The 23,547-nt window shown below is 34.4% G+C and overlaps 1 protein-coding gene across 1 annotated transcript in view; it reads right to left on the bottom strand.

Moving 5' to 3' along the window:
- The window catches only part of PHKB (phosphorylase kinase regulatory subunit beta), a 217,961-nt gene that overhangs the window by 143,595 nt on the left and 50,819 nt on the right, over nucleotides 1-23,547 (bottom strand). The window contains exons 4-7 of the mRNA XM_065898359.1: nucleotides 18,667-18,766; nucleotides 13,259-13,366; nucleotides 10,419-10,499; nucleotides 1,365-1,480 (exon numbers count right to left, since the gene is read on the bottom strand). Coding sequence (XP_065754431.1) covers nucleotides 1,365-1,480; nucleotides 10,419-10,499; nucleotides 13,259-13,366; nucleotides 18,667-18,766 — 405 coding nt within the window. The remainder of the gene's footprint in view (nucleotides 1-1,364; nucleotides 1,481-10,418; nucleotides 10,500-13,258; nucleotides 13,367-18,666; nucleotides 18,767-23,547) is intronic.

The following is a 23,547-nucleotide window of genomic DNA, read 5'->3' as shown; positions in this document are numbered from 1 at the left end:
CTCACTTTCTAGGGTTAATGGTAACTTTTACCCAAGGTTCTTTCTGAGCTTACTACAATTTTTATAAATAGGAAAAACCCTACTCCAAATATTTTATACTGAAAATAATGTCAGTGGGACCATACTGGCATATATTAAATATTTATTAAAAAGCAGAAAAGGGGTCTGATAAATCATAAATACTGAAAAGGTAAATTAAAAAAAATCATCTTTTCCAATCATATAAACTTTCTGTCTTGAATTTGACTGATAATCTGGAATGCTGAGAACTTATAGCTGCACTATAATGTTATCTTCCTATTTTTAGTATTTGCCAGAATTTGTTTAATGTCTGAATTGCACTTTACCACAAACTATTTCTCTCCTTTACTGTCTTCCTTACATATTGCTATTATTCTACTCTGTATTATAAAAATGCCCCATATGAATCATAAAACTTATAGAAAAGTTTGTATGTTAGCTGTCCGGAGTTAAATGAAAAATCCTTTTTGTTTCGATCTTTGTTATTAAAATATTCTTAAATATGTGATTATACTTATATTTCATTGTTTACTTATGCCAGGTGTTCAAATGCTTTATATATACTAACTCAATCATTACAACAACTTTATAAAGTAGAGTACATTACTATCTCCATTTTATAAATCAGGAAACTGAGGCACAGAGATCTTATATAGCTAGTGATCTGAAGCCAGTTTTTAGTTTACTAAATATCTTATATCAGCTTAATTTTTTGTGTGTAATTAGTCCTTCTATCCAAAAAAGTAGAGAGCTGCAGATTCCTCTTAACCAGTGTTTCCTAAACTGTTTCTTCAAGTCTCAATAAAGAGACTAAACTGACCTATAGCTGATAACCTTTAGGTTCTTAAATCTTTTACTGTGAAATGGATAGGACTAATTGAGCTACATTTTTTAGTTAAACAAAATATAAAGGGTATGAGTATCTCTTGTTACAATAAAAATCAGCTCTATAACACGAAAGGGAATTTTACATGCAATGCATATACAATTGCTGTTTGGCAATTTTAATGTACTTGATCTTTCAAACAGTGTCATTTCAAAGAGGAAAAAGAATATGACTTGGTTGAGCAGAAAGGCCAAGCCTTGGACTGGATACTGATATGCACGTACTGACACCTTGGGAAGCTGGGAAAGACACCCTGCTCTTTTCCTGCATCTGTTGATGGGCACTGAGAGCAGACTCTTCCTTTAATTTTATGTGAATTTCATCTGAATCATATATATAAAAAAGGAGATGAAAATTACATAGAAACCAGAGTTCTAATCTAGTTCTTTGATTTTTGTTCATGCTCCACACATTTAAATTAAAACAAACAAACAAACACCAGAAATCAGCAAATTACCTTGAATGCAGCTCTGTGCTGCCATTATTATATTTGCTTCCTCTTTCCCAGACACCAAAGTCAGGAACACGGTAAACTCTTTCTACACAAAATACAAGGTTCTGAATAAAAGAGACCTAAAAGAAAAGAGATGAAACATAAGGACACGTAAAATAACAGGACCTTTAGATATTGATAAGAACAATCAGATATTTGAAAATTTGGATTTGAAATTCAAAATGCATTTGCCTACCAACACTTTTTTAACATGCTGAAATTTTTGTGATTATTACATTACTATGAATACACTCTAATATCCGGTTTTTCTAATATAAAACCTAAAGTGAGAACCTAATATAAATAGTACAGAAATAAAATTTAAATCCTGTCAATGTTCCAACTATAATTCTTCAATGATGTATCTATCAACATTACTGTTCATGAGGGCTGTGCATCTTAAGAATTAAGAAAAATATAAAGCACTGTTTTATACTAGATAATAATATTTGGAATCTAAAATGTCAAATGTTAAAGAAGTCTAACACTTTGGAGATAAAAAGGTATTTTTCAGTTCTAAAATGAGTCAGTCTCATGGTAGATCAACCTAGAGTCTTGAGTTTATTACTCATGGAATCTGATCTTCCTCCTGCCTTTTCTATAGCTATAGGTACCCATTTTTATACACTCAAAGCTTACAGTTGGAGATGGGCCCAACCAATAGGCCAGAAATCACAGCTTTCATGTAAAGATTTCAAACATTTGATTAAATTTATACTTTCAATAGTAACTATGGAAAGCAAGATTATGGTCAGTTCTTACTTAATAAAAGTTTATTCATTTTAATAAAAACAATATCTTATGTGGGCTACTGGTCCTAATTACAGGGTTTTTAATTTAGTCATCATGTTTGGTTCAATATTGCATACTGAATATGTGCATCTTGTCTACCCTCTGTCTCGCTATCCCTCTAAAGTGGTAATACATATTCCCTGACCTCCACCCTACACACCTAATTAATTTAATGCATATATTCTTAAGAATGACACATAATAACACTAAAAACCAAGGTAAAGTTCCACCAGTAGACTAGCAACTTTGAGAAATTATAGAAAAAGAGAAAGCAGTAGGAAAGAATTGGTTGAGAAATCAGAGCAGAGGAAAACACAGCCTCTTAAAATGATTCTTCCTTGTTCTCTAGGGTCTCTAGAAAGTCTCTAAGCCTAGAGTTAACAAATACATTGCTCAAGAGTTGACCAGGAAGCAGTCTACATACGTTCTCTCACAAATGATGAATGGCTGAGGCAGTTGAATCCGTGACCTTTTCATTCTCAATCCCAACACAGAGATATCTGCCCTCAGAGCCAAGAACAGCTCACATATTTCAGTGAAGGAAAAAGCAATTAGGGTGTTGGAGCCTCACAGAAATATAACAGAGCATTCTAGGTTTTCATAAAACACAAACCTATCCTGTCACTTCTCCACCAAAGAGTGGAGCAGTACACACCTCCAGTAAACATTTTTTTACTTCAAATATTGGGGAGGGTCTTCCCAGCTTTCCCAATTTCTTGTTACCTTACCTATTTCCCTAAAGAAAACCTGCCCATATAAAAATTGTGGTGTAATTTCATAAAACCTGATGTCTTCAGCTTTTCCATGGTCTTTAGAGTTATTTAGATTCTATAAAACATACAGGAAATACTTAATACTTGTCAGGTCTCCAAGTTAAAAGATTTGAAACCATCTAAATCCTTCTTCCTCTTACGACAAACTTCTTAAGTATATAGTCCATATACTTGCTTCTTCCCCCTCTTAGGAGGACTTTAGGACCAGGGCTGGGCCCAAGTGAGGCAGTCTGCTCAGGCTGCATGAATGGTGTAATAGTTGGCCAAGAAGGCATTTTTGGCTAATAAGTCCCATAAGTAAAACTAAAATACCACTTACATTCCAGTTCCACAAAAAGGGAGTTTAGAAATTGCCATTCCACTTCATCCTAACAAATAAAAAGCTTTTTAACTCTTCTTGGATCCATGAGAGGGGGGAGGACACAGAGCAAACTGCTGTCCCAAGACTGGAGAGACCCACAGGCAAAAACAGGCAGTTATGGCTCCCTAGAGCATAGACTCATGAGCAGAAACCACCTAGGGAATCAGTGCTGGGGTAGTAAAATCTGAACTGTAACTGACAAATTGCTAGAGGCTCACTTAAAAACTCTTGAAAGGTAAAAAATCCAGGGCGACCCAGTCATAACAGGGGCCCGACAATATTGTGAGATTTACCTCCAAGAACTCAGCCAGGTTCCCACAGAAAATATCCTAGGAAAATCCCCTGTAGCTTCCAGCAAGGAGAGGGAAAAAGTAACCATTTTGAAATACATTGAAACATTCTGTTTTTCTTAAGAGGGTCTCCCCTTAGGGGAAACTAGTTAATCAAAGGCAGACCTGCTGGGCTATTTTCAGAGCCTAACTGACTGGGGAAGGGAAATACCCAATTCCAGCCAGTTCTAACCTTCCACATGGGGAACAGAAATTTTCAATTCCAGGCTACCAGAGCCATCCTGTCCTAACTAAGGGGAGAGAAAAAAACTGAAAACACTTATGAAGTTCATAGTCCAGAGGCACAGGCTAACTAACAGACTGAGACCTAACCGTAGGATTATAGAAGGCTAACTAGAAGACTGCCTAGGTCCATGAGCTGATCACGCGCTCTTTGAACCGTTCCTATAAAACTCCTCACTACCTCCTCCAGGTAGGTACACACAGTTTTGAGGGCATTAGACCGCTGTAGCCCCCTTTGCCTGGCAAAGCAATAAAGCTATTCTTTTCTACTTCACCCAATAAATAAATAAATACTGCCTAATCATAGCAAAATAATAGCAACAATGTATTGATAACTGATTATGTATGTTTATGACTATATCTTATGTGTGTATATGTTTATGTATGCTTATATATAAATAAAATAAATGACAGCAAAGATACAAGGGATAAGAGGAAGGAATTAGGATTATTTTGTTATTATAAAGTACTCACACTATGTGTGAAGTAGTATAGTGTTATTTGAAAGTGGACTTACTGTAAATGTATATTGCAAACTCCAGGGCAACAAGTAAAAAAAGTAGGAAAAAAATGAAATGTAAATGATATGCTAAAAAAGGAGAGAAAACAGAATCATATTAAAAAACTCAATTAGAGCAAAGGGAAAAAAAGAGTGGAAGACAAAAATAGACAAACTATAAGGGCAACAAATAGAAAACAGTAACCAATACAGCAGATAGTAATCCAACCACATCAATAATCACTTTGAATGTCAACGTTCCAAATGCACCTATTAAAAGACAGAGATTGCTAGAGTGGATCAAAAACCATGACCTAACTATATGTTGTCTATAACAAACCTACTTTCACTATAAAGACACATACAGATTTCAAGAAAATAAATGGAGAAAAATATACTATGCTAACACTAATCACCAGATGAGAAAGCTGAAATACCTATTTAATTTCAAACAGAGCAGACTTCAAAGGAAGGAAAGTTATTAGGGATAAAGAAGGGCATTATATAATAATAAAGGAGTTGATTCTCTAAGAAGACATAACAATCTTTAACATGTATATGCCTAACAACATCAAATTGTGAGGGAAAAAAGCAACAGAATTGTTAAGAGAAACAGATGAATTCTCTATCAGAGTTTAAGACTTCAACACCTCTCTATAAGAAACAGATCCAGCAGGCAGAAACTCAGTAAGGATATAGTTGAACTCAATGACATCATCAATCAACTGGATATAAAGGACATTCACAGACTATTTCACTGCAGAACAGCAGAATACATGTTCTTCTCAAGCTTACACAGAACACTTACAAATACAGACCACATTCTGGGTCAAAACCACACCTTAACAAATGTAAAAAATATAAATCATACAATGCTCTCAGTCCACAAATGATTAAACTAGAAATCAATAACAGAAAGACAACTGGAAAATCCCCAAACATGAAGATTATATAACATAATACTAATACTATATGGGTCAAAAAAAAATGAAATGAAACAGCTTTTCAAAATTTTAATTCAATTTATAGCACTGAATGCATATATTAAAAAAGAAGAGATCTAAAATGAATATTCTAAGTTTCTACTTTAGAAAACTAGAAAAAGAGCAAATTAAATCCGAAGGAAGAATAAGTAAAGGAATAATAAGAATTAGTACAGAAACCAATGAAATTGAAAACCAAGGAAATTAAGAGACAAAAATCAATGAAATCAAAAGCTGGTTCTTTGAAAATTAAATAAATAAGCTTCTAGCTATGCTAACTAAGGAAAAAAGAGAGAGGACACAAATTACTATTAACATAAACAAAAGACGGGACATCACTACATTTCCCATGGCAATTAAGAGTAAGTAAAGGAATACGAAGAGTAACTCTATGTTCATAAATTTGATAACCCAGATGAAACAGACCAATTCCTTGAGAGCCACAATAAAACAAAACCAACAACAAAAAAAAAGAAACAGATAATCTGAATAGACCTGTATCTATTAAAGAAACTGAATCAATAATTATGACCTTCCAAAACAGAAAGCATCAGTTCTAGATGGGTTCAATGGTGAATTATACCAAACATTTAAGGAAGAAATTTTAATCAATTCTCTACAATCTCCTTCAAAGGATAAAAGCAGAGGGAATACTTCCTAACCCATTCTGTGAGGCCAGCAATACCTTAACACCCAAACCAAACAAAGACATTATAAGAAAACTACAGACCAATAACTCTCATGAACATAGACGCAAAAATCCTCAACAAAATATTTGCAAATTGTGCTTCCTTGGTGGTGCCGTGGTTGAGAATCCACCTGCCAATGCAGGGGACATGGGTTCAAGCCCTGGTCTGGGAAGATCGCACACGCCACAGAGCAACTAAGCCTGTGTGCCACAACTACTGAGCCTGTGCTCTAGAGCCCACAAGCCACAACTACTGAGCCCCTGTGCCCCAACTACTGAGCCCAGGCTCCACAACAAAAGAAGCCACTGCAAGGAGAAGCCCATGCACCGCAACAAAGAGTAGCCCCCGCTCACCACAACTAGAGAAAGCCCGCACACAGCAACGAAGACCCAATGCAGCCAAAAATAAATAAATTTATAAAACTATATATTTGCAAACTGAATCCAAAAAAGTATAAAAAAGAATTACACCACACCAAGTAGAATTTATCTCAGGCTTGCCAAGCTGATTCAACATTAGAAAATCTATTACTGTAATACATCACAACAAGACTAATAAAGAAAAATCACATGATCATTTCAACAGATGAAGAAAAGTATTTGACAAAATTCAATACTGACTCATGATCAAAAATTCTTGGTAAACTAGGAATAGAGGGGAACTTTCTCAACTTGAAATGGACTATCTACAAAATATATACAACTAAAATCATAGTTAATGGTGAGAAACTCAATGCTTCCTTACTAAGATCAGGTACAAGGCAAGCATGTTCCTTCTGGCCACTCCTTTTCAAGATCATACTGGAAGTCCTTGCTAATTTAATGGGGCAAGGAAAGGAAATAAAAGGTATTCAGATTGGGAAGGAAAACATGAAACTGTCTTTGGTGGCAGATGACATGATCATCTATGCAGAAAGTCCAAAACAATCAACAAAAACCCCCTGGAACTAATAACCAAATATAACAAGTTGCAGGATACAAGTTTAATATATAAAAGTCAATTACATTCCTATATATCAACAATGAGCAAGTGGAATCCAAAATTAACATCCCCAAAAATGAAACAGGTATAAATCTAAGGAAATATATATAAGATCTATATGAGGAAAACTACAAAACTGATTAATGTCATCAAAGAAGGACTAAATAAATGGAGAGGTATTTCATGTTCGTGAATAGGAAGACTCAATGTTGTAAAGCTATCAGTTCTTCCCAAATTGATCTATATATTCAATACAATCCCAACCAAAGTACCAGCAAGTTATTTTATGGATATTGACAAACTGATTCTAAAGTTTTTACAGAGAGGCAAAAGATCCAGAATAGTCAACCCAATTTTGAAGAAGAACTAAGTTGGAGATATCACATTACCCAATTTCAAGATTTACTATAAAGCTATGGTATTCAACACAGTGTGGCACTGGCAAAAAAATAAACAAACAGATCAAAGGAACAGAAAAGAGAGCCCAGAAATAGAACCCCATAAGTATAGTCAACTGATCTTTAACAAAGGAGCAAAGGTAAAACAATGGAAAAAAGACAGTCTCTTCAACAAATGGTGCTGGAACAAATGGACATCCTCATTAAAACAAAAAAATGAATATAGAAACAGAACTTATATCCTTTACAAAAATTAACTCAAAATGGATCATTGACCTAAATGTAAAAGCAAAACTATAACTCCTAGAAGACAACACAGGAGAAAATCTAGATGACCTTGGGTATAGTGATGCCTTTTTAGATAAAACGTCAAGGAAACAATTTATGAAAGAAATAATTGATAATCTGGACTTCAGTACAATTAAAAACTTGCGCTCTGTGAAAAATAATGTCAAGAGATTCAGAAAACAAGCCACAGATTGGGAGAAAATGTTTACAAAAGACACACCTGATAAAGCACTGTTATCCAAAATATACAAAGAACACTTAAAACTCAACAAAAGAAAACAATCTGACTAAAAAAAAATTAATTAACATTCTATGTTTGCAATGCATATTTATAATTCTCCAATTCTGGTATTCTAGCCCTTGAATACTTATAACCCATACCTTTGTTTTATACCCAATTATGAAATATATCCATTTGGATTTTCCATTAAACACCATGTTCTAAATTCTTCCACCATTTGTAAGTACTTCTGAATTCTGTTTTTCACCGTAAGACCACTGGTTTTCTATGCTCTAGGTCTAGAAACACATCTGTGGCTACTGTGTCTTCTTTATCCCCCATATCATTCTGACACCAAGGTCTGCTATTTTTCACACAATTTTTGTTGTCAGAAAGGTTCTGTGAATCATGACACAGTATCACAATTCTCATGTCTAACATTCAAACCCTCCCTCATCTTCCCACCCTAAGCCTGCATGCCTACATGTACTCCACAGTCTGACAGGAAGCATAGATTCCAGTTGCGCTTGGTCTTGCTCATTTCAACTGAAACACTTTTCTATGAACCTTCCTTTAGCTCCAGTTCAAATCTCCCCTACTTGGTGAAAACTCTGACTTCTTTCTCCTAACTCAAACTGCACTAGACCAAAGTTCTTAATTTTTCTTTGTTTAATGTGTTTTTCCCCTCCACCTCTAATTAGTATTCAGGTCTACCATCTCTTATTTACAATATGAAAATCCCACAAACTCTGAAACTCGTTTTTTCTTAACTCATTTATCAGCAAAACCCATAACTGACCTCAGATTATCTGCCTTATTTATCGCACTTTATGTGAATATGCATAGGTCAATGTAAAAATATTAAGGGGCTATGTATGTGGTTTTGCCCTAAACCCTGCTGGGGTTATAACATAAATAAGGTATCTTATCACCTTTTCAAAACACACAAAAAGGGCTTCCCTGGTGGCACAGTGGTTGAGAGTCCGCCTGCTGATGCAGGGGACACGGGTTCGTGCCCCGGTCCGGGAGGATCCCGCATGCCGCGGAGCGGCTGGGCCCGTGAGCCATGGCCGCTGGGCCTGCGCGTCCGGAGCCTGTGCTCTGCAGTGGGAGAGGCCACAACAGTGAGGGTCCCGCGTACTGCAAAAAAAACAAAAAACAAAAAACAACAAAAAAAAAAACACACAAAAAAATTTGATATCTAAAACTTATTTGGTCCCAAAGGTTTCTTCCTTTTTTTAAATAAATTTATTTATTTATTTTTGGCTGCGTTGGGTCTTCATTGCTGCGCACAGGCTCTCTCTGCTTGTGGCGAGAAGGGGCTACTTTTTGTTGCGGTATGTGGGCTTCTCATTGCATTGGCTTCTCTTGTTGCGGAGCACAGGCTCTAGGTGTGCGTGCTTCTGTAGTTGCGGCTCACAGGCTCTAGAGCGCAGGCTCAGTAGTTGTGGTGCACGGGCTCAGTTGCTCCGTGGCACGTGGGATCTTCCCGGACCAGGGATTGAACCTGGGTCCCCTGCATTGGCAGGCGGATTCTTAACCACTGAGCCAGCAGGAAAGTCCTAACGTCTTCTTATCATTATTGTTTCTTTATTATTTAGCTACACTTCTAAATAGGTTTTACTTATGTGTATTAAAAAGGCACAACTGGATGAATGTATAAGATTATGAACTACTAGAGGGCAGGATTACATGTACCAATTTCACAGCACCCTCAGTGCAGTTCAGTGATGACTTCGGTGTTTAGTATATGATACAATTGTTCTCCCTGCCTGGATCACAGGAGAAAAATAATAAGTATATAATATACCTGCTTTTTGATGGAATTCTCATTGTATATACCATCTCAATAATGAAAGCTTTTTGCTCCAACTGTGGCCATATTTCAAAATTTGTTAGCACGTGGGTCTGTCTGTGTGTTTGTTCAAGCATTATTGCCTATGAAAGAAATGTTTCTCAACTTTGTCATATACATTATTTTCAAATTTCCTAATAAGAATAAGAAAATGGTACTTATCTTTTGGAAAGCATCAAGAACTCTACTGAGGTTGGACAAATAAAAATAACAAAATATAATAAACATATTTTTTTACCTTTAAAAGGATGGGTTACAAAAAGCAATGATATGAAAGAAGACATAATAATTCTAAGAAAATCTGCAAATGCTATTTTATTTTCATTGTTACTAAAATTTCTGAAAGTTACAAGTTTTTATCTCAGATCCCTTGAAATATAGCCTTTAGAGGAGTAAAGTTTTATAACCTGTTACATACGTTGTTCATTTTTAAAGTGCTTTGCATTGAAAATATAAAGACTTTTTGCCTGAGTATCCAAAATCTAGTATCTGGCTATATGAATTTAGTAAGCCATTTTATACAACTAAAAATAAGTTTGAAAAAGTAGAAGAAGAAAGATATTCTCAGAGATGAAATTTACTACTAGAGAATTTGGGGAAATCATACCTCATCAGTGTTATAGATAATCTGGAGTCCTGAGGAAATCATTTCCACAAGGTAAAGGAGATAGAGTGACACTGCATTTATCTGAAAACAAACATTATAATAGGTTAAAGGAAACAACAAAAATACTATGTTATGAAATTAAATGTAAAAGCTAAGATTACAAGTCTTTTGCTCTAGTAATGGCATATAAAAACTATTCCCTTTCCTATGAAAAATAAAGGAGCTATGGATTTAGTTCATAATAATAAAATCTCAGCTTTGTATGTAAAACTCTAAAATCCTCAAATTCATTGTGATGGTTATTAACAGCTGATTAGGGACTATTTTTACAACATTTGCTTTCTAAGATTTATTTTTAAACTCTAGATCTAAGTACTTCTACTTTGAAACAGTTTTGCCCCACAGGCTATATAATGTCAATCCAACTCAAATGTATGTAAATGAAAAAACTGTTTGGCAATTAAGACATTAGGACTATGCCAGTACACCATAAACAATAGGCAGTGCATCTTGTATTCAGAGAATACAGAACTTATGTAAGCAACTGCTGGAACACAGTAATCAATAATTTAAAATCTATTTATGAACAAATGAGTTTTTTCTCTCAGTTTATTAGTTTATTAAAGATAAACATTATATGATCTAAACAAAACAAAGAAAAAGACAATAATGCCCACTTTAACCAAAAATAAAGATTCTCAGAATTCTGAATAGGATGTGTAAATTTTCTAGAGAAAACAAGCAGTGAAAGATAAATACTACAACATGGACAAACCTTGAAAACATTACGCTAAATGAAAGAAATCAGTCACATAAGACCATATGTTGTATGATTCCATTTATATGAAATGTACAAAATAGGCTTATTCACAGAGACAGAAAGTAGACTGGTAATTGCCTAGGGCTGGGGTCTTTGAAGGAGATGGGGAGTGACTGCTAATAGGTACAGGATTTCTTTATGGGGTGATGAAGATGTTCTGAAACTGACTGTGATGTTGGCTGCACAACTTTGTGAATATGTTAAAAACCACTGAGTTATATAATTTACATAGGCGAACTGTATATTATGTGAACTATATCTCAATAAAGCTGTTATGTAATAAACAAACAAATAAATGGGAAGCAGTGAAAATTTTTCATTTAGCCAAGAAACTGCTAACTTGAGTTAAAAACAAAGAGAAGGCAAGATGTAATTTTCTCCCCATATAATTCTAACCCAAAAGATTATTACCCAATAACAGCCTTGGTACCTTGTGCCTTCCTTGACTCTCCTCCAGTCCTTTTTGAATAACTGACAGAAAGTTGGGGCAGAAAATTATTTGTGCCCTAGATGCCTTGGACAAAGCAGCCCTGTGCTGCCAGGGCCTACCAGTGGGGGTAGCTCTCTCAGGAACCAGGACTATTGTGAGCATCTCCTGATTTCCCAGCACTCAAAGTCCAGTGTGTGTCGGGGGTCTTGTCAAGGTCCAAGTGGGCCACATAAAAAGACAGAGTATTCCAGTTTTTAGGTATTTTAGGTCAACATCAACTCTTGAGGGACTTTTCTCAGATCACAGTAGGGAAGAGTTTCATCCCATTGCCAAGGTCACCCAAATATTTTCTTAGAGCACTGATACTGGTCTGTCAGAAATGACCTCAAAGAAATTTCATTACTATTGACAGCCACTTACAAAAACACCTCAAAGAGTTCACTGCTCTGAATTTCAGGAGGCTTCTGTGAGAAAATAACAGTAAGTGGTAAATTGTACAGGGACTACCAAATAACAGGTTGACCAGCATTTATTTGAAAGCTACTGTGTGCCAGGCACTGAGCTTAAATTCTGAGCTACAAAAATAAGTGAGCCACTATCTCCTGAAAACCCTATGTCAATAGTAAACATATTTGTCAAAGCAAAAGGTACAGAAAACCTAATTAGGTGATAATTACAAGGAGAAGGTTGAGCAGCTACATATTCACGTAACACTAAAACTCCAAGGAACAGGTTACAAATAAGTGTAAGAGTTTCTGCTGCCTAGAAATGGGAACACAACTTTCTGTGTTTGGAGGAGTCATACTAAAGTAAGACATTTCAGATCTCTAGAGAGAGAGGAACTATACAAAGAAGATACTCTTATTTTAGTAAGGAATATATGAATAATAAGTATTCTATCCTAAAGACTACAGAACCAAATGATGAACAGGAAGAAAATCCATTAAAGATAAACAGCATATATAATATTTGTATCCTAGAAACAAGGCAATAGGATGTCCTGCTAAAAGGAGTACACAGATGTGAGAGAAAAAGTGAAATCAAAACAGTCTTATGCTGTATTCTTAGCATATAACATTTATATACAAAATTTAATATAGTATGTAAGATAAAATTTATAGACTCCAGAAATGCCTTTGGAATTACATTTTAGTGGTATGTTTTTAACATTATTGAAGGTTGATATATTAAAAATGAACTGTCATGTAACAAAAACTTCTGATTTGCTGTTATATTACTGCTAATTGTCTTTTATTCCCTAGTTCCTAAATATTGAAATTCCTCTAAATTTGGTAATAAGAACAAGCTTTTGTCACTGAAAGAGCTGTAGGATTTCTTCTTCTAGATAGTAATAATATTATAACCTATCCACCTGCCCTTTTTGCTTTTGGACCAAGAACTCAGTCAAATTTAATGTTCAATCATAATACCTAATTCAGTCCTGGTGGGATTTCTTCATTTCATGGTTGATTTTCTACTACTGTTTTGAACAATTTATGAAATCTACTTTTTAAAAATTGTAAATAGCCTCAAATCTTCTATGATGTAGAGTATAAATGGAGAAGAAAATTTGTAACCTTCTCTTTTTACCTGAAGATGACCATATTCCTCATAGGAGAGAATCTCATCTCCTGTATGTACGTTGAAAACAGAGTGAAGGCATGTTGTCGGGCGTGGATCCTGCTTAAACTGCTGGACCTAGAATCAAATATAAAATTTGAATAATGCTACTAATTCACATTTTTATCCAAGATCAGCGATTATAAATTATTTTTCAAGACATTTTTTAATGGGGAAAGCAACAGCTTATAGACAGAGGATAGAAAAAAGCAGAAATGTTATTACTTTTTCTAAAGAAACAAAACACAGACAACTCATAACTAGTAATTTAACAGTTAACACGACTGTTAAATACTTAATTGATATTTCACAAACATAGCAACTCAAGTATAATAGGGAGCTTGTTAATATAGTAGCATTGGCTTTTGTAATGTTTTGCATCTTATTTTAGAGTCAAATAACGGTTTACTCTGTGGGACAGGATTTCAGGGATTGTATCCCACTGTACTGCTATTTGGAAATGCTTACATGACACTCAATGAAAGAGTGCTTCAGGCGACATTCTAATTCAGTAAGTGTTCAAAACTTCAAATGCTTTTTCTTCCTCCAAGGATCACAAAGTGTAACCCATGCTCTTGTCAACGTGTTTTCATTTCTTTTGCCACACATACTTTCATTTCTAAGGCACCAATTCCAAGCGAATATAGGCCATACCTTTACTTATTGACTAAATGAAAAATTTAACCATTTTAGAATACTAAGTAATTACTAAAAGACAAACACCAAGAACAAACAGATATTAATTCAATTCGGCAAACATTTACTGACCAGTTATATGCCAAGTATGCCAAGTACTAGTTCCTGGAAGTATGAGATGAATAGGAACAGAGAATGAATAGAAATAACACATAGCTCTATGTAAGGCAATGACTTTCTTCTCTATTTGATGGTATCTGGGTGTTCATGATCTTGTCTTGTTTCACTTGGCTAAGGAACCACATAGAACCATATTCTCTTCTCTACCTTCAAATTTCTTCTCCATCCTTAAAGTCTTATCTCAAAAAAACCCCACAAAACCTTCTTTTATAAAGTCCCTTCTGAACCCCAACTAAAATTCCTTCCTTTGGACTCCTACGTCAAGGTGCTTATCACTCAATTGTTTCTCCAGTCTTTTATTTTCATTAGTTGTCTGTATCTCCCACTATCTTACAAGCTTATAGAAGTCACACTATCCAATATGGTAGCCACTAGCTACATGTGACTAATTAAATTAAATTACAATTATATAAAATTTAGAAATTCAGTCCTTCAGTTACACTGGCCCCATATCAAGTATTCAACAGCCACATATGACTAGTGACTTCTGTAACTGTTCAACACAGCAACAGAGAACATTTAGATCATCACAGAAAATTTATTTGACAGTACTGTGCTAGAGAGCTAACACACCTTTGCACCCCCAAGAGCCCTGCACAAACAAATAAGCTCTCCCTATGGTTGAAATCAACAAAATGAAAGTCAGGACCTATCAAAAGATAATCAGAAATGAGAGAGAGAGGGTAAAGGTAGGGATGTACACCCTCTATCTATGTAGTGACCAAGCTATCCAGTGTTAACTCAGAGAAGGTGAGAAGGCTACCCCTTCTCAGTATCTGAAACTGCTGGCAATAATAGTCTTAGACCAGCAGTCCCCAACCAGGGACCGGTTTCATGGAAGACAATTTTTCCACTGATCCACTGGTAGGGGTGTGGGGGGTTGATGGTTCAGGTGGTAATGAGACTGATGGGGAGCGGCAGATGAAGCTTCAATCGCTCGCCCGCTGCTCACCTCCTACTGTACCGCCCAGTTCCTAACAGGCTGCAGACCGGTACCCATCCAAGGGCCAGGGGCTGGGGACTCCTGTCTTAGACTACACAAATAGAAATCAATGTGGTCACTACTTGCACAGTACCATGACTATTATCTCAAAGTGTTGAACATTATTCTGGGCTCATAGACAAAAATGTGGTTAAATTAAAACAAAATACATTTTGCCCACTTGATAAGGATCTAGATGGATAAGGTTTTCTTAGTTTAATAAAGTGATTGCTGCAGTTGACAAGGCAGTGTTTGTCATTTGTCTTCAAGACACACAAGTACCCAGCATGAGAATTTATATTCATTCAATCACTGTGTCAGGGGAAAAGCAATTACTAAATGATTAAAGATGCTCAAGTGGGGAATTATATAATTATGCTTTGAGTCTTAAAGCTGTTAAAGACAAATAATTTAAAATTTCAGAAAAAATAAAAGACCCAAACTCTATAAGCTTTGACAATTAATGGGGCATACTGTATGTAAAATATAGACAAAAAGTACTCTTGAAAGCAGTCAAAATCAAGAGGACATCAATTAGTATTATATGATATCTGGCATTTGGCAAGTAAAAATAAAGAATAATTAAAGTAAAATTTTCTAGATTAAAAAAATCTAGAATAATGTTTTTTCTTCTTGTATTTTATTTAGACTTTTCCTGAAAACTTTAATCATTGTGAATAAGTACTTTATCATTCAGGAAAAGGTACTGAGTATGCTGTCATCCATTCTTAATTTATAGACTTAAAATATGCACTTAGGTGGGAAAAATCATCTCATAAGGGAATCCTGGAAAAATAAACTTTATAAAAGTTTAATGATTTCTCATGAATTAGAAACTACTTGGTAGCATTTTAAATAAATTTTTGAAGGAGATAGAGACAGCAACTTTCATAGCCTATTGTAAAGCAAATCCCTGCCCGTTGAACTACTAACTGCAGACTAAATCAATTTTGAAATCTGAATGCTTCTCCTTAAGAAGTGTTAATAAAAATAGGTATATGAACATTTAAAGGTAAAAAACGTCCTAATGTTAATAAGTAGAAATTACAAGCAGCAAGCCAATAATAGAAAGACTGCTCTACATTCTTCAAATCAAGGAAAACTCTATTCACTCAAATTCATAATAAGTTAAAATATCTCCTTTAGGTAGTATTATTAGAAAATATGTCAGGAAGCATGCTTTACAATGAGAAGCAACAAAAGTGGAGAGCCTTAGACTTTCGAAGTCATGATTTTACTTCAGAAGATGAGCCTTAAGGTTAAAGAGCACTTGAACACTACAAATATGTTTTACTTTAGTTTTAAGTGAAGGCCAAAAGATATAATTTCATACTTAAAAATATGGTAACTGGGGGTGGGGGTGGTGGGATGAATTGGGAGCTTGAGATTGACATATATACACTAATATGTATAAAATAGACAACTAGTAAGAATCTGCTGCATAAAAAAAAAAAATTCAAAAACAAATAAATAAAATGCAATTAAAAAATAAAAATATGGTAACAGTCTCTACTGCTATGGAGTCATTAAGGAAATGGTGAGCACCAATAAGAGGTGAAGGTATGGTGGGACGCACTGAGCTGGGTGCATGGTTCATTCCAACTGAGTCGTATGTGGATTACAGTAATATCCTCCATGCCTACTCTAAAGGTTATGGGACTTGAGGATATGGGGAGGGGGAAGGGTGAGTTTTGACAGGGCGAGAGAGAGTCATGGACATATACACACTAACAAACGTAGTAAGGTAGATAGCTAGGGGGAAGCAGCCGCAAGGCACAGGGATATTAGCTCGGGGCTTTGGGACAGCCTGGAGGGGTGGGGGGGGGGAGAGTGGGAGGGAGGGAGATGCAAGAGGGAAGACACATGGGAGCACATGTATATGTATGGCTGATTCACTTTGTTATAAATCAGAAACTAACACACCATTGTAAAGCAATTATACCCCAATAAAGATGTTAAAAAAAAATAAAAAAATAAAAAAATAAAAGATTAAAAAAAATAATAATAAAATAAAGGTTATGGGACTCAAGAAAGATTATAACAATGAAAATGTTTTAAAATTTGTAAAACCCTACATTTTGTAGTATGCAGAAATGCCTAATCCTAATGTGACCTACACCTTCTTACAACTCACACTTATTTTAATGGTCTACCATCATACCTACATAAGGCAAAAAATGATAATCCTTTGTAATTTAAGGAATTCAAGACAGCTTAAGTCACATTCAAGTGTATTCAAAAGAAAACATAATTGTGAATACTGGTTAGGAAAGTTGAATAATATTTAGAAAAGGACATTAACAATTGGTTAAACAAGTCACAAAGAAAAAAATTTATATTACATCATTTTCTTCCTTTTGATAAACAACTATAATTTAAGTCCGTCAGCCTGGTTAGCAAACATACGGAATTCATGGCTCTCACAATGTTTCCTCGAGAGAAAAGCTGAATTCATAGACATAAAGCATTCATGAAATGATAAATGTGAAATAAACAGTAAACTTCTCACATAAGAAAAAATAACTTAAATCACACTTACTTCAATCTATATGACATACAAGTTTAATTCAAATATGTCAATATGACATAATACTTTATTTCAAACATTGAAAAACCTTTATAATAATGATTTGCAAAGTTAAATCTCAGTAGACAGATTACAGGTTTTTCATATATCTCTTATTATCAGCTGTGAATAAATTTACTTTCTCTGCAAACTAACATTGTTTGGTTGCCATTTTCTGGTGACAGAATATAAATTTTTGTTTTTTTTTTTTCATTTTGACTTCAGATACAAGGCTTAAAAAAATGTGCTATCACAAAGACAATATAGTATTCATATGATAGAGATATACAAAACATTAAGTGATCAAAATTGCCTGCATTATTTACTGAAGTGCATCTTTGCTAATGAATCATCAAACCTGAGAGTGGTCTTGGGAAACCATGACACACTGATGTAAATATTCAATATATGGATGCTTACTATATTAGGACCTGGAAACACAGAGGTGTATGTAAGTAGGGGGAATATCACATTATATTTGTATAGAGCTTTACAGTTTAAAAAGTTTTATTATGCATATTATTTCTTTAATTTCCAAAATAACCCTGTAAAGTTTGCTGTTTTCTAAGCCTATAAATCCTGCCCTCTTTACGTGTAAATGAATGAAGTTATTATAGTCTAAAACTAAAGTTCACTTAAGCCAGAGTACTCACATGTCCAAAAGGAATTTTGATAAGTATTTTCTTAAGTAATACAATATTGGTTAGAATTATGGATATCGTGAGGTTCCTGAGAAACTGAGTATTTATCAAGCAAACACCAGATGCAAAATACAAACAAATTCAAGCCCAGATAACAGTTCTCAATCAATCTCGCTTAAGGTATTTCTTCAATTTCAGTATTTCAAAACCCTGGGCTGGGAAGGCAGAGCTGTTTTAACCTATCTAGACTGCCCTAGGACGTGGCTTTACCTTCTGAAAGTACATTCTTCTTCAGAAGATGCTATTGCTATATTGGTTAAATTAATGTCTCAGAATGATGTGAGAATTTCAGCCCACACTATAGTGTTTTTACCTTATCGGCCTGACGCATATAGCAGTAGAGAATTCCTCTCATGCATTTTATAGCCGAGTGCTCCAGCTCATGGGTCCTTCCCTTGTCATCATCAATGCGCCTGGGTGAGAGAGATAACTCATGAGACAAATTGAAAATGCATTTGAAAAGGAAGCAGAGCTTTTGATAATTAAGTATTTAACTATCTAGCTAGCTAATCCTATGTTCTGGCGACATCTACTAATTCTGTAACAGTGAAACTGCAATTTCCCAGCAGATGTAGAAATGCTGGGAGAAAAAAAAAGTCCCATGATGAAACTTGCACAAATTTCTCCTTCTTTTAAGGAAGTAAGCCAATTGCTTTAAAAATAGTATATAATATTTTCAACACTGACTTGGCTGAAACTTTAAAGGATATTTCTATATTGGAAAAATCCACCAAAAGATTTTTTTAATTCATTGTTACAAAGTAGAGGCAATTTTAAATATCAATCCCTTTAGGTTATGCAACGGCCACTTGGATTCAATGAAGTGTAGATTAAGGTAGACACATGTCTTCTTTGTTCTGCCATGTGTTTAATAATGCCAGCCAGGCACTTCAGTCAGGAATGCCTTCAGCTAAAACATGCATCCAGTATGATACATGACGCATTTGGGCATAAAGTTTTATATCCTTAGGTCTTAGTTTAAAATCAATTGACCACAGTTTACATCTCTTGCTTTTAAAAAGAAAAAAAAACAGCTAACACCTAACTAGTAAACTAGGTTGAGATGTCCTTCTGTCTTTAAGTTCCCTCTGTCTTTAAGTTCCTTTATTATTGATCAGTGGCCTTCAAAAAAGAGGAATGAGAGTTACCCACCAATGAAAAAAACAGTAGTTTATTCATTGTTTTACTAAATCTTAACTAAAATATCTGGCCATCATCCTCACCTGATAAAAAACATCACCTGTCTCCTTTACCTCCTCTTTCAATTACAGATCTCACATACCAGTAATGGAAAGAAGGATGATCATTTTAACATGGTACAGTGAATGTCAGTAAAGAGTAAGTTATTTGTCATTAGAACATCATTCCTCCTTTCATATGCAGGCGATAAAGTAAAACTAGTATGATTCTGCTCTGTGATCTATTTTCACCCTGATGTCAGAGCCAAGTGTTAATAGAAGCAAATTATGGCACGGATAACAGTGGATGGGGTACTGATAAATGAAGGAAACAGCACATCTGGAGTATAATGAGCTCAAAGAAATGTTCTGTATATAATTCCCACCTCACCATAAAACAAAGAAATAATTCAGGGGAAAAAAAAAGTCAAGTTTTTCTAAAATTGCCTTTAAAATAATTATCTGCCCCTAATTTCCACATTCATTAAACCACAACTAAAATATTCCAGAATAATTTAGCCACAATAAGGAATCCTATTTCAATGAAGCTTTCGAGCTTCTCCTTTGTTCTGCAAATAATAGTGGTAACCAGAAGAATATTTCTCTTCTGACTTAGAAAATAAAAGAACAGTTGCATTTGAGTAAAAATATTTAGGCAATTAGTATATATCTACTGCCTTTCCTAAGAGTTAAAATGAACCTAGTGATCCAAAACAATTCCTCTATTTTCTACAAGGAACTGGCAATATTCTACTCTTTAGCCAGCTCTGTGGATGCACATTCAAGTTTTAATATGATCTCAATAATACTTTTAATTTTAAAAAATAGATAAATAACTTTATATTTAACTTTAGTCAATATATTGATCACAAGCTATGTGGAGATGTTGATCAGGTATTTCTACAATATGAAGTCTTGAGTTTATAACTGAACCAGAATTCCATACTTATAAATATATAACTAGTGAAGAAACTAAACACTTGAATCCTATCATTGGTGCATTATTTCCACACAGCCAAACTTCAAGGAAAAAAAAATAAGAATACTGTTTGGTCATGTGACTTGACTGTTTACTAGCACTAAGCTAGGGCCACCTGTTATATTCAGTTCCTAAAATAGCAATAAATCTGACAAGGGAGGGAACTGGCTAACTTCTTGCATGAAGGCATCCTCTCTCTCCCTTAGACAGAACTGCAAGGTATCTTGTCTGCCTTGAGTTTTTGTATTTCTAATATATGCACATTTAAACAGTCTGAAAGTACTTCTTCAAGTCAATACTCTTTTCAAAAAAATTACTTAGGGCTTCCCTGGTGGCGCAGTGGTTGAGAGTCTGCCTGCTAATGCAGGGGACACGGGTTCGTGCCCCGGTCCGGGAAGATCCCACATGCCGTGGAGCCTGCGCGTCCGGAGTCTGTGCTCCGCAACGGGAGAGGCCACAGCAGTGAGAGACCCGCGTACCGGAAAAAAAAAAAAAAAAAAGAGGCAACGATAGTGAGAGGCCCGCGCATCGCGATGAAGAGTGGCCCCCGCTTGCCACAACTAGAGAAAGCCCTAGCACAGAAACGAAGACCCAACACAGCCATAAATAAATAAATAAATTTAAAAATAAATTAAAAAAAAATAAAGTTTAGGGGGAAAAAAAAGCAAGACGTGGGCTTCTGACCCCAATTTAAAAAAAAAAAAAAATTACTTACTCTTCTCAAATATAAAAAGTAAACTAAATTCCATATTTAAACCCTAATTTAAAGTCATGCTTTTTTCTAGAAGTTATATTAGAAAGAACAAAAAATGCAAAAACCCTACATGATACTTTTTAGTATGGCATAAAGTATAGGTTCAACTTTCTTTTAACAGATTTTGTATAATTGACTAGGTTCAGGAACAGTTTTAACCTAAACCATGTAAATCAATATAATTATTTATAAAATAAAATAATTATAATGGTTATAATTATATAAAATATAAAATTTTATTTATATTAATTATATTCACATATAATTATAATGTAATATAATGTAATGTAATATAATTATACATAGTGTAATATAGATATAGTATAATATAATTTTAAACAATGGCATATTCAGGACTACAACTTTATATGTAAATGACATTTTAAAAAGTCAAACATTTTAGTTAGTATTTCTTCCCTCCTCTAAAATAAAACAAAATTACAAAGTGAAACTTTAATATTACATTTAAGGAAAACTATTTCAAAGTGTATTTTTGCAAATAAGTTACTTCATTGTCTCTTGACTTTATCCAATTATTTAACTAAATAACATCAAATTATACTCCTAATGTATATGAAATATAAATGTGCATAAAATAATCCTTTTAAGTCCTCAGTACACATGCACACACACACAAATTCAAAAAGAAGTGAGGTTTCAAGAGATTTTTGACAAGACTAATTGAAAACTAATACAATTAGAAAGCTCAAATTACTTCCATTTTCAAAAATTAATAACTTTATATTATGCATTCATTACCAATAAGAGATTGATATAAATTCATGAAGAGAAAATACTGATAGCTTAATTTTTGAGGAATTCCACCTAATATAATCTATATGATTTCATTAGCATTTAAAAGTAGAACTGGAAACAAAATTCTACTAATTTTACAACATGGGGATTCTCTAAACAAACTATCACAACATAATATTGTGAAAGTAAAAAGGGCTTCACGGTAATTTTGTGGTAAGTACCCTTGCATTTATCCAAATAGAACACATTTTGCTTGCTAGTAAAACAAAAAATCTGCTACTTTAACTATGTAAGAAGATAAATTATCCAGGGAGTTAGTACATAGATAGTGTCCCCAGCAAAGAAAAGATTTAAAATTCTCTATCAGATGTTTGAAGCCTCCTGGGAAAAGGCCGGTACTCTTGTTTTTTTTTAAGCAATTTTCCCCCAACATTTTATTTACAAAAATTTCAAATCTATAGAAAAGCTAAAAGAATGCTACAATTACTCTTCACCTGGATTCACCAGTTGCTAAAATTAGCTTGCATTCTCTAATTTATTTTCTGCAGTATTTGAATATCATTACCCACACATATTTCAGAAGTATCTCCTAAAAACAAGGACATTCTCCTACATAACCATAATATCATTATCATACCCAATGAATTGATACTATAATGTCTAATATATAGTGTATATCAAATAGAATCCAACTATCCCCCAAATATACTTTACCCTTTTTTTAATGCGTGATTCAATCAAGGTTCACGCATTGCATGTAGTTCTCATAATCTAGCCATCTTCACACCTATTTTCTAATCTTCTATGATTATTACATTTTTTAAGAGCTCAGGCAAGTTGTCTTACAAGTAGTCACAATCTGGCTTTGTCTGATTGTTTATTTACAGATAGAGCCATTTACACATTTTGGTAAGAAGTCAATATGGGTAATGTGCCACATCAGGAGGCACCTAATGTCAGTATGTCCCATTACTGGCTTGACTACTTGATTAAGGTGCTACTGGTCCTAAGACTAGTAGTTGCTAGACATTTAATGAAGCTACATTGTGCTTACATAGAATATGGTAAAAAACGCTGGTAGTGACATTAGCAAACAAGTGCTGAAGGTGACTGCCTTTATATTATCTCACTACTTGATTTTCTTTACAAGTGCAACACATCAATGATTTAAGACAGAGGAATCATGTTCATGTGAAAGATACAGTTTTCAAATCAGAAGTACATGCATGTATCACCTTCAGAAAATTAATATTCAGAAACCTCATTTTTGTAACGGTTAAAGTGCATCACTATTGACTATGTGTCAGGACCCACAACAGATGCTTTCCATATATAATAAAATAAATGAAGTAAGGAGAACTTTTGTATTGTGAAAAGATTTATTTTTCTTTATGAAATAATTATTTGACTGACAACCAGGTTATTAAGTGATACCCCAAAGAAGTATAGTAAGAAAAACACTAAACTGGGAGAGGGAAGGAGAAGAGTCCAGGCCCTGGCTCTGTCATTAACTAGTTGTGCAATTTT

Source organism: Phocoena phocoena, chromosome 20 (assembly GCF_963924675.1).
Source record: "Phocoena phocoena chromosome 20, mPhoPho1.1, whole genome shotgun sequence".
NCBI lineage: Eukaryota > Metazoa > Chordata > Mammalia > Artiodactyla > Phocoenidae > Phocoena > Phocoena phocoena.
Note: the sequence above shows the minus strand (reverse complement) of the source record. Positions and strands in the feature narration are given on the sequence as shown.